This window comes from Mirounga angustirostris, unplaced genomic scaffold (genome assembly GCF_029215605.1).
Source record: "Mirounga angustirostris isolate CCGP_5_RB_7025 unplaced genomic scaffold, mMirAng1.0.hap1 SCAF_8, whole genome shotgun sequence".
Taxonomy (NCBI): domain Eukaryota; kingdom Metazoa; phylum Chordata; class Mammalia; order Carnivora; family Phocidae; genus Mirounga; species Mirounga angustirostris.
The window spans coordinates 62,262,941-62,275,537 of record NW_026991716.1 but is presented as its reverse complement, the minus strand read 5'-3'; the positions used below and the strand labels follow the sequence as shown (position 1 = coordinate 62,275,537).

Sequence of the window (12,597 nt, the reverse complement as noted above, 5' to 3'; positions counted from 1 at the left end):
TTGGCACTACCCATCGGTAAAAATATAGAAAAAATATTCCATTCTTAGTAAAATAATAAAAAGTTCATGTAGACATGAAACAATTACTATTTTAAATGTCATAAAAAGACACCTTTGTTAGTGACTCCCTTTAAGGAAATACTACTCGTTAAATTAGAATTACTAAAAGTAAATAGTTCTGTCATTAAAAGAAAATATTTTTAGTTTATATTTCACTTCTGAAAAATACATATCAATATTTTTTGATATTACAAGTGTTAAACTGTGGAGCTTCTAAAACGTAGTGAAGAAAATTCAGTACTCAAGTTTAAAAAATGAAGAAATTTTAAAAAATCTAAAATGTATGCCCATATTTGAAGAAAAAACTATCCATGTTAACATGTACTGTATGAATGTATAAACTTCTTTTTAAAACCCTGCTAATACATGTAATTTACTAAACTTAAGAAGTAAGTTTTTTTAGCCTTACCCAATAGGCCTTGAAACAATAATTTCAACTTGAGGTTCTGATTTTGATTCTAAAATAATGTTGTAAACTTCTTCATTTGTAGCTCCCGGCAGGGGTTTACCATTCCATTCTAGAACTTCATCCCCTTGAATTTAAAAAAAAGGGTATTTTTTTACCTTATATATTCTGTTTGTTTTTCTTATCTTTTCTCTTTTTTAACAAAGAAATGCAAAACATATACAAATAGTTTAATTGTCTAGGCCCTGTTCTCAAAAGCAAATTGACTGACATATAATGTCAGCTCAATGGTTCTTCTATCTAAACACTTTTTTTTCTTTTCTTCTTTCTTTCCTTTTTTTTTTTTTTTCTTTTTCTTTCCCCCATAGAATATTACTGGTCACAGGAAACAGTACAATACAAAACTACCTTTATCTTTTGAAATATACCAGAAATAATATAAAAAATAATCTCATGCTATGGGATGGAATTAGCACAGCCTATTTGGAAACATTAAAAAATAATAATTAGCAGCATGTTCTCCATATAATAAATGCAGGCGGCTCTGTATGTGAAAGATCCTTATTGAACTCTGCATAAATCCTGCTTTGTTTTTGGTTGAAATAGCAATTAACATTTATTAGCATGAATTTTCCAATTATAAGTCATGCTTCATTGTCTTCACCAAACACACAACAGAATAAAAATGCATGAAAGGATTTGAGTTCATACCCATAGGGCAACGCAGGTAGCTATGGCAAAGTTACAAAGCAAGCAGATGTAGAACCGTTGCATGACAGTTAACCCACTTCCAGATGTTCATAACACACACATTCTATACATAATATATATTGTGAGCATTAAAGTAAAATTAGGAAATATATTTATAATAAAAAATTAATAGAGTACTCATTAATTCGTTAAATATCCTAAGATTAATCAAGGAGAGTAATATGATGTTAAAATACATGAGCTAATACTTATTGTTGATATTTTAACTAGATATTTTACCATAGATCATTTGGGAAAAATTATTTTTCATGAATATTTAGAGCAGTTTTAGATCCCAAATGGTTCTCTGCACAGTACCCTTCAATTCACAATGGTAGGCTCTGCTGAAATATCCCAACCTCAAGGATACTTTGAGGTGTCTTAATTTGTTTTGTTTCTGCTCATTTTGTTACTCTCAGTGCCTGTAACATTTTAGTAGCTAAGTAAATATATGTTGAACTGATGAATCAATATGACCATTATACATATGAAAGCTAATTGTAAGCATGAAATCTTTGTTTTTTTAGGTAGGTCTGCAAAAGGAAGTAGAAAAAAGTTGTTTTGCTAGAACTATTTTAAAGTATTTTTTCCCAAATGCTGGCTTACTCAAAAATAAAAAATAAATATTTGAAAAGCATATGATGCTGCTTTGGTTTGTAAGAGCATGGTTAGTATCAACAGTTAAATGACTTCTAAAAGTTTGACCTAAGAAGTTACCCAGCAAGGTTTTTTAAATAGGCAATGAATGTATTTCGCTGTTAAAAAAGGAAATAAAATATAATTATAAATTTAAAATATATTCAGTCTTTTAAATGTGTTTGACCAAGAAAAGAAATGAAGTTTACATCATGTGAGTATATATATATATGTATGTGTGTATATGAAAAAATATTTTCTGAAACAATACTTACCCTGATATCTCTTACTCTATCATGTTCTAGTTCATTTTTTTTAAATGGATACAAACCATTAAATTAATGTAACTACCCAGTAATGAGTTGCAGTCAACATTTTGCAAAAGCACTGAATTATAAAATTCTCTTTATAGACAGCAACCTGGAAGCATAACTTTTAATACCATATTAACTTAATACATGTGTTTATTTACAAATCAATACCTCCTAAACTAGAAGGTGGTTTTTTTTTAAACAATATTTATTTTCATGTGGATAATCTCTTCAGGCAGGGATGTAGATTATGATGATGCAAAGATGAAAAGGAGATTTCCTCTGTCCTTACATTTGGTGGGGGAGAAATAGAGGAATGACTGTCTTTACTAAAGTGCTATATGCAATGATAGGAGTTCATCTGAGGAACAGAAGTACAGCCAGGTAAGTGCTAGGGAGAGAGTAATTAGTTACTGTTCCAGGTGAGATATCAGGAAACATTTTAGAATTAAGGCAACTGTAGATGTGTTTTGAAGGATGGAAAGGATTTCAACACGCAGAGCACAGAGCAGAGAAGCAAACAGGTAGACAAGAGGCATGGACTAGGTCTTAGAGATGGACAGCTTGCCAGCGACCTGTAGGCAGACTGCCATGGCAGAAGGTAAGGTGAATGGTAATGGAAGTGGCTGGAACAGTTAGCAGAGGACAGAGCTACAGAGCTTTGACGTAAGCAGATGATGATGGGGAGACAGGGAGGGGCTTTAATAAGGAGCATGTCAGTGTCAGCTTTGTGTTTTTGATAATTAAGCCAAGTAGTGGCACAGTGCATGGACTTAAGGGGAAGAAGCAGTAGAGAAAGTTATGGCAAGATTAAAGCAACAGTGCAAATGCTGCACAAAGGTCATGCTAGTAAACACAGCACTGTATAGGCCAATGATGCCTATATGCAAACAGAAGAAAGATCATCCTTAAATTATAATGTATATCAAACAGAATATATGATCAAATTTATTAAAATGCTTTTTTCAAATGCATCAATTGCTTGAAGTGAAAAGTCCACTTGTATGTTTTATACTTATTTAAGCTGAGCTTTTAAGATTTTAGATTTAAGTTTCTCAGGCTCTAGGCACATTAAGGGTGATAAATAAGTGAAATTTATCACTAAGGGTTATTTATAGAGAAAAACCCCTTCACGGACTCTCTTACATAATCTTGTATTAAAATACAAAGACAAAATCAAAAGCCATTATGTTTATAAACTGATCTGCAAATTCAGATTCCTATAGTTACATTAGAGCATTACATGATTCAAGGGATTATTATACTTTTTTTAAAGGGATTCACAAACTTTCTAAGGCTGATTTTTTAGTCTTTGAACAAGCAAAGACTCAGTTTATTGACACAGTCACTTCTGATTGAGTTATTTTCTTATAAGTAGTCCCTGATAGTAAACAACAGTGTACTGTACCCCTATACATTTTCAAAGCTGTATGTATTACAGATGGAGAAAAATCTCTGATTTGGATTTTCTCCCTATACAACACCTGCGTAGGAAGTCTCTATCAAAGAAAAAACCTAAATGATTTTGAACCAATACCCTGGTAGTCAATTACAACAAAAATGTCTTTAACAGTTATAGAACACTTTTCTAAAAGTCTCAGTAATTACAATCTTAAGGTATAAAAACTGAAAACAGCCTAGAAATGTTCTCTTTCTATGTGCTATGGGTTATTAATCCTCAATTCTACAGTTCAGCTTTCTCTGTTTTCATTGTAATTGTCTTTCAAATGCATAAGCAGACACTCCAACCAAAAGATTTCTACTAAACTGTGAAGTAAACCAGAAAAAATATGTTAATATGATTTTAACTAAAATGAAGAGTAAACAATTTAACAAGAATAGATTTCAAAGTATGTCGCTACTGAATATGGTATATCTGAACATATTAAATGATTTTATTGTATCATGTTAAGGTTACAGAGCAACATTAGGTAAATTTCCAAATACCAAGAAGTAGCACATCTGCATGAGTACAATACATGCCACAATTAAATTAACAAATATTTTATTACATCATCTGTGTAAGAAATGTGATTATGGTTGTATTTTACTAAAAACTACTACTGATAAGTGTTTTGGGACCATTGTGAAAAACTTTAGTAATTATAACACCTTAAAATATAAAGAAGTATAACTAAAGAATTAGTGATATTATTTTTTCTATGAGACTAAATTGTTTTGGATTTTTGTAGCAACATTATGAAGCCATCTACATAAACTAGGAATCCTGTAGTATTTTTATCTATTTATTTTTACACAAATAAAAAAAGATTCCTAAACTTACTCCTCTAAATTGCTACTGATGTATCATTGCCTATTATTGCAATCAGTAAATACCCACACCAGGGAAAAGTCTTTATTCATGCACTAAAATTAGTTATTTAACTGACTTATATATAACTTACCCCAAATTGAAAACCACCAATTCATGCAAAGAGTACACACTGTTTAAATGTTAAAAAGAAACTTTACCTGCTCTTAAGTGTCCAACTACATCTGCAAGGCTACCCTTCTTTACTTTGGTGATGAAGGCACCAAGGCGTCCTAAGTCAGTCATTTTCCCTCCAACAACCTGGATAATAATAAATTTATAAGTTCCCAAGACTCATAACAAAACATAAGTTTATTACTTTGAGGAATTACTCCTACAGTCTTTTACAATGTATTTAGGATTGAGTGTAGGTATATTAATAAACTGAAATATATATATATATATTTTTAAAGATTTTATTTATTTTTTGACAGAGAGAGACACAGTGAGAGCAGGAACACAAGCAAGGGGAGTGGGAGAGGGAGAAGCAGGCTTCCCGCCGAGCAGGGAGCCCGATGCAGGGCTCGATCCCAGGACTCCGGGATAACGACCTGAGCCGAAGGCAGACACTTAACGACTGAGCCACCCAGGCGCCCCCTGAAATATATTTTTGACTAAATGAGGAACAGTATGTTGTTGTTGTTGTTGTTGTTGTTTTTAGTAGGCCCCCAACACAGGGCTTGAACTCACGATCCTGAGATCAAGACCTGAGCTTAGATCAAGAGTCAGACATTTGGGGCACCTGGGTGGCTCAGTTGGTTAAGCGGCTGCCTTGGGCTCAGATTGGGATCCCGGGGTCCTGGGATGGATCCTGGGATGGGTCTTGGGATGGGTCCTGGGATCAAGCTGTGGCAGGCTCCCTGCTCAGCGGGAGTCTACTTCTCCCTCTGCCCCTGCCCCTGCCTCTGCCCCTGCCCCTGTTCTTCCTCTCTCTCTCAAATAAATAAAAAAAATCTTAAAAACAAAAAAACCAAAAAGCAAAAATAGTCAGACACTTAACCAACTGAGCAGCCCAGGCACCCCATGGAATGGCAGTGTAGTTTTTATTTTTTTAATTTAATTTTATTATGTTATGTTAGTCACCATATATTACATTATTAGTTTTTGATGTAGTGTTCCATGATTTATTGTTTGTGTATAACACCCAGTGCTTCCATTCAATACGTGCCCTCCTTAATACCCATCACCAGGTTAACCCATCCCCCCACCCCCCTCCAGCAGTGTAGTTTTAAAAAGAAAACATCTCATTATATTTGAGATGACCATGTGTCCTAACGAAGTTCATGTACTGATTACTTATATTGACCTAACAATGCAGGGGGACCATGAGTAATGTATATCCTTACAAAACAAGTGCTAGGTCTTCCCTACTTCCCTACAGAAGTGTGGGACACAGTTTACATTACGTTTCATTTTTCTTTATCCTCAAAATTCATACCTACCATTTGAATTATAGTTCTATATGCACATAATGCCCCATTGTTACATCAGTTATCTCTTGTGTATAACTTTAGTAGAATATAGGTCTAAGACATAAAGACTGTGGATTCAGACCAAGAATAGGCTACTTTGGGGAAGCAATTTATTATGGTACAATGAGTAACAGTCTAAGTTTATCCTTGCCACTGATCATCTGAATGATTTCATCTGAAATATATATGTATTTTAATCTAACTCTTGAAGTCTTTGTTATATTACTGAATATTTAACAGGTTTACCTGGTTTTTCCATTGTAACTAAAATTAAATACATCTGAAAGTTTCTAAGTTTAATTTCTCCCAATGCAGGTGCTAAGTATGTATAATTAAAAGTACAAGGCATATTCTCAAAGCTTGAAGTTGATCCACAATTCTTTAGGACATGCCCATTAGTGGAGGTGATCAGAATTATCTCATAGCAAGAGAAATTAATGGCAATAACCAATAAGGTGATATTATTAAGTGCATTAACTGAAGAGAGGTTTTAGTGGGATTAACAGTCAATGGTTTTGAAGAGGTCAAACTATCACACAAATATAATACAATATCTTGGTAAATAGTTTTAAAGCCCATCTTTGGATGCTTCTCTAAGTTTCTGAAAGCAAATAAAACCATGTGATTTAACACACACATGCACACACAATAAAACAAAATGTGTATGTATATTTTTTCCTATAATAAAACATAACCTTTTGCAATTAATTAGTTTTTCATTTATCTGTTGGAAGTCAGTTAATTTTTTTTAAAGATACATTTTACTCTCTTGGTATTACCATAAATTCTATTGTACTTAGGAAACAATCTCTTTAATGATGTTTTATGTTGCTTGTCAAGATACAATAAAATTATGCAGTTTACATTATCTAATTTTACTACCATACATTAAAACTTTTTAATGTAAAAATCATCCTTGAACTTTATACTCAGATAAAAATTCTTTATTTTCCTCTTTTTTATGGCAGTTTCCTAACACACCTGTATGCCATATTAATAAAATGATTTTAAAATATTAACCCAGATAAAAACACTAGATCTACCATAAGATATCAATATATTAACAAGATATATTCACTAGGAGGACTTTATTTCAGAGAAGAAAGGAAGATATTTAAAAATCATTGTCAGAAACTTTGTTGAATGTAACCCATACTGTAATCCAGCCTTAAGAAACACTTTAAACCAGCATACTTACTTTCAGACCCAGTAATGCACCTGATTCTTTGGGCATGGTTGTTCTCTTGTTAAGAATAACACGTCCAATTAATCGGTCCCCCTCTTTAGATGGTTGCCACGTTACAGGATGCTATTAGAACATGAATAAAGTTAAAAAAGATGTTTTCTTTCCTATAAACACACAGTTATTGGTTGTAGCATGATGTGATTTCCTCAGTTAAAGACACTCTGGAGGGAATTCTTTGTTCTGGTGGGTTCTACCCTAGGCTTACAACAATTTGCATTGACAGCTACATTTTATTTGTAGTAGACTCTTAAACTAAATAGTTCTAAAAGTAGTCAGCAACTAAGAAAATGTCTAAAAAATTGTTCTGAAATAAATTGAAATTTAAACTATATCTGCTTTTATAAGGAAAATTGATTCTGTATTTTGAGTTGTTGTTAATGTTGATGTCATGAACCAAATAATATCATTTATATATAGTCATCATTTAATAATTGCTTTTTACTTCTCTTCTAAGTTGCACTGCCTTAAATGAAATGAGTATTTTCTCTCTTAAAATGTATAATGAAATTGAATAAGATTGCCATCTATCACATATCAAACATAGGACAATGAACTGCACATATCGTCCCTAAGCTCCAAACTTTCACTTCCCAGAAAGCTTACCGAACTAATAGGCGATGTTTCCCGGCTATGCCACGTGGCAGGATCCAACCAGTAATAATCCAAATCGCCTGCACCACAGGAAAAAAACGAAAAGTGCAATGATTTAAAGTGGAGAATACATCATTTTAAGTATGACTTCTTCAGTCTATAAAGTAAAGGGTTATGAATATCATAATCTTGAGTGTGTACATCCCAGAATGATACACCCTTGTATTGCAAAGGTTGTGACCTGAATCCTTGCAATGAATGTGTGTTACAAATGCACTTAATACTACATACTACTTTTTATTCTCATAAATCAGTCTAGAAACACACATAAAAAGTACTGAAAGAACTGGATTAACCCACTCCACCTTCCCTCAAAAGACTAACCATACCAAGCCACAGCCTGCCATCTAGTGATACTGGCAAAAATTGTATTCATTGAACTGAAATAAATATTAAAACTTAAGTGTCTCTCTTTCTCCTCTTCTATATCTGTATCTATCTGTCTATCATCTATCATCTATCTATATATGATATACGATATATAACTATATCATAGCCTTTCAAAATCAATCTCTGGTCTCTATCCTCTTCCCTCATCAGCTGACAATAGGGCATACATTTTAGCACACAGTGTTGAATAAATTAAGTATCAAGAATAACTCTGAGCAGGGCGCCTGGGTGGCTCAGTCGGTTAGGCATCTGCCTTCAGCTCAGGTCATGATCCCAGGGTCCTGGGATCGAGCCCCGCATCGGGCTCCCTGCTCCGCGGGAAGCCTGCTTCTCCCTCTCCCACTCCCCTTGCTTGTGTTCCCTCTCTCACTGTGTCTCTCTCTGTCAAATAAATAAAATCTTGGGGAAAAAAAAAAAAAACTCTGAGCAATAGTACAATACAACGAACAAAAAATTTAATTTTACTAAAGCCATAAAGACTTTAAAAAACTTTAAAAATCCTCATTTTGTAAGCATGAATTTATGAACCTTTAATTTTGATTTTTTTGGCTTAAAAATAAAATACTAAAGAAAGCACCTGAGAAAAAAAGAAAAAAATTAATGGAAAGCAGCAGTGCTTTTAGTATTTGCATAGGAGAAAGGACAGCATGGGTGAACGTGAGAATAAATGACCTTTTACATTTTAAATATTAGATTAGATCAATGAAAATTTTTCTCCTGATGGATCTTGAAAGAAAAATATTAAGAAAGTGAGTCAAGCATGCCAACTAACAGTGGGCTATCTAGCTGAGTGTTGGAAAAATGCATTTGGCTGGTATCTGTGAAGGTCATAAGCAAAGAATTGTATGTAGAATACAGGCATGGCCGATTCAGGCACCATAAAAGAAATGTGATAGGAAATGTAAAAATGTTTAAAATCTGTACTCATAAAAAATCCATACACCTAAGTTTCTTAGTAGTTGCTTCCCTTTTCCTTTTAAATAATATCTTAGAAAAGCTGAAGGAAAATGTTATACATAGTGCAATAAAAACTAAAATGTTCTTCAAATATGTCATGTACATGATAGTATATTCTGGGAAGGGATGAATGTGAGAAACTGCATTAGCAGAAACTATATTCTGTTTCTGTTTCAGACAGAGTCCATATCTCTTTCAAAATCACATACTTTAAAATGTATAGATGGCTTGGTGCCAAAGATTATAGATTTCTACTCTTCTTCTGGGCCACCTCAGTTAATGGAATATAAGGAAAGTTGTAAAAGGACAGTTTTCCCCCCCTTTATTTTTACTGTTTGTAAAACTTCATGGTTTTTTTTATTAATTTTTTTTCTTTGAATAGACCTGACAGGCAATGTTAACATTAGTTTTACACATACAACATAGTGATTCAACATCTCTATATATTATGCTGTGCTCACCACAAGTGTAGCTACCATTGGTTACCATACAACACTATTATAATATTATTGATTATATTCCCTATGAGTACCTCTAATACCCATGACTTATTCATTCCATAACTGGAAGCCTGTATCTCCCACTCTGCTTCACTCATTTTGCCCATCCCCTGCCCACATACTTAGTTTTAAAGTTGCTTTGTCCTTAGTATTATGACACTGCTCCTCTTGAAAGAAAAACTATATATCATAAAATAAAATTGTAAGTACTTTTAAGTAGTAACTACAAATATCATTCAAAAGATTATAACAATTCATAAAGCTTTTTCCCTAAAATTTCATATATGTAGGAGTAAGAAAGTCTGTTGACTTCTTAAATGCTGACTCATTCTGAAATACTGTGACAAATTCACAGAATCACTGGGATTTGTGGGGCTTAAAGAAGAAAATTAGTCATGAAGTTGAAAGCTGAGCTGCTCTGAAAAGTCTCTGAGTTAAAAAAATGACAAAATCCATCCCATTTTAAAGACTTCAAGGGAAGTATTTTGTATTCTTCAATAACTTAGATCTTAAAAACTATACTTCTTGTTAGGATCATTCTCTGGCTCATGCACCAATTCCTTGTACGGTGGGGTTCAACCCTGTGTTTCACTCTCCTTGTCCTAAGTAAATCTGGTTATACATATCTGATGAATATCCCCTGTGCCAAAAGTGCTCTTTATATACAAAGGACCAAAAGCTGATGTTTCTGGTACATTTTGGTGATGATACTGAGCACACTTTATTATAAAAACAATGCCTTCAAGTAATGGTATCCTACCATCTATAAGCTTTGTATAATAATAATCTTAAATGGAGAGTCTAATTTAATTGGTTTAAGACGGGATAATTTTGGTCATACACAGAATTGTTGATATCTACTAGAAATTGCTACTAAATGTAAATTAAGAGGGCATTCAATATTTTAGTATACAATAACATTTGTGTATGTTTTAGTATACAATTACACTTCCTTCGCATTCTGAACAGTTTCTAACAGTTTTCTTACCACAAATTTCATTATCACCCATTAAAATATAACATTTTTGCTTAAAGACTTAGGAAAAATAAATTCTAAAATATAAATATGTAGCTTTAAACTTATTTTTCTTCTTTCCATGTAATTACTAAATTTTTAAAGTCAATATTATTGACTTCTTAAGCACTGTAATTTGTCTTTATAAGTCACATTTCTCTATAATTAATGGACTAAGCAACACTCAATAAAACTTTCTCCTAAAATATTCAGAATCTAGTATTTCATTAATATAAATCATTTTCCTTTTATTATTTTTCTAACAGGTCATTAAAGAGATTGATTTCCAAGTAGCATGGCTACAAAATGATAAATTCAGGGTATTTTCTTATGGACTTAATATAAAACCATTTTGGTTCTAATATTCAGTATAACTATATTAAAGGAACAAATTTGCTATTATCATTAATTTAGATCCAGGGAATATATCAGATACTTGAGTCTACTGAAATGGCTCAAGTTCAAAACAGCCAAAGTTCAATGAAGTATTATAATTTTGAGTATTTTTTTGTTAAGACTTTAAAAACAGACAATTATCCTATCCCTTATGAAAAAGTAGTTAATTAAACCTAATGAATAAGCACACAACTTTCACTGTATGAATAAAAGTCAGCTAAAGGACTCCTGGGCCTTCTGTAAAGAAAACTAGCTTTTCCTAACCCAGGCCATTATAATTAGAGAATGTAACAATGTGTAAACATGCATTCTATTATTTAAAATTTTCTATCTTGTGATATTTAATGCCAAAGCACAATGGATTCCAATAAGACCAAAGTCATTTGAACAAAAATGCTTTCTAAATCATACAGATGCATGACTGCACATGAATATATTAAAACTGTAAAGAGAAAAACATAAGTCTGATTTCACACAATAAATATCTAACAATTTACATGATAATTACACTTGACCAAGTGGAATGTGTATCTAATGTGTAGGTAGTAAAGGAAAGATTATCTACACCAAAGCATTTAAGTATTAGACAATTTGGACTTCTTTTCCATTTGCAGAAGAAATATACAGCATATTTTTTACCTCATTATAATGAATGGTGATAAAAGATGGGACTGAAACTGATTCCAAGACTGACTCACAGATAACTGTGCTACTTGTCATCTCAAAGAAAATTATTCTTCCTATATAGTGCAGATTGTTGGTATCCAAAGAAATTATAAAAGTCATAGACCAAAAATCAGTAGAATCATCTTTACCAGATATTTCCTATACCTCTTAAACTGTTTCCCTCTTTTATTTCTGTTTATCCTCTATAGTAGGAGGTATGTTGGGACTAATTAAAATTAAATAAGTCTTCATATACTTTATTATAACATAGCACATAGACAAAATACTTGGTAAAAATATGTTTTTTGAATAGACATTCATGTTGAATAGACATGCAGTGTGCACACTAAAACCAACTCAAGTTCTAAGAATGCGTTTTTAATTTGAGACAAGGTAGGGTATTTTTTATACTGAGTACCATGGTCAACACACATGAATTAATAAGTATTGCTTTGGTTATAATTGGTAAAAACTTTATACATTTTAACTCATTTTAATATTTAACGAGGGCCTTCTTTTCATAGATAGGAATTAAAATCCAAAGTCTAAGAACTGAGAAAAGAAATCTTAACTTTTGATTAATATAATGAAAATACCATTTTGAAATAACTATTTCAGATAGTCCCATGCCTACAAAAGTCAAGTGTCTGCTCCCACCCCTAAATTAAAAATTATAGCGGAGCTAACTTTGAAATAAATAAGCCATAATTTGCTATTCAGTACAGCAAAGTCACAGAAAGCCTAATTTTACTTAAGTTAAATTAGCAATCAGGGATAAGAAACAAATATTATTTAATAGGTCTTAGAATCCAGGCATTAAAATAAAATGG

The 12,597-nt window shown here is 32.4% G+C and overlaps 1 protein-coding gene across 1 annotated transcript in view; it reads right to left on the bottom strand.

The window, feature by feature from the left end:
- The window catches only part of RIMS1 (regulating synaptic membrane exocytosis 1), a 492,165-nt gene that overhangs the window by 162,232 nt on the left and 317,336 nt on the right, over positions 1–12,597 (bottom strand). Inside the window, exons 6-9 of the mRNA XM_045867077.3 lie at positions 7,796–7,863; positions 7,145–7,255; positions 4,636–4,735; positions 470–593 (exon numbers count right to left, since the gene is read on the bottom strand). Of these exons, the coding sequence (XP_045723033.2) occupies positions 470–593; positions 4,636–4,735; positions 7,145–7,255; positions 7,796–7,863 (403 nt within the window). The remainder of the gene's footprint in view (positions 1–469; positions 594–4,635; positions 4,736–7,144; positions 7,256–7,795; positions 7,864–12,597) is intronic.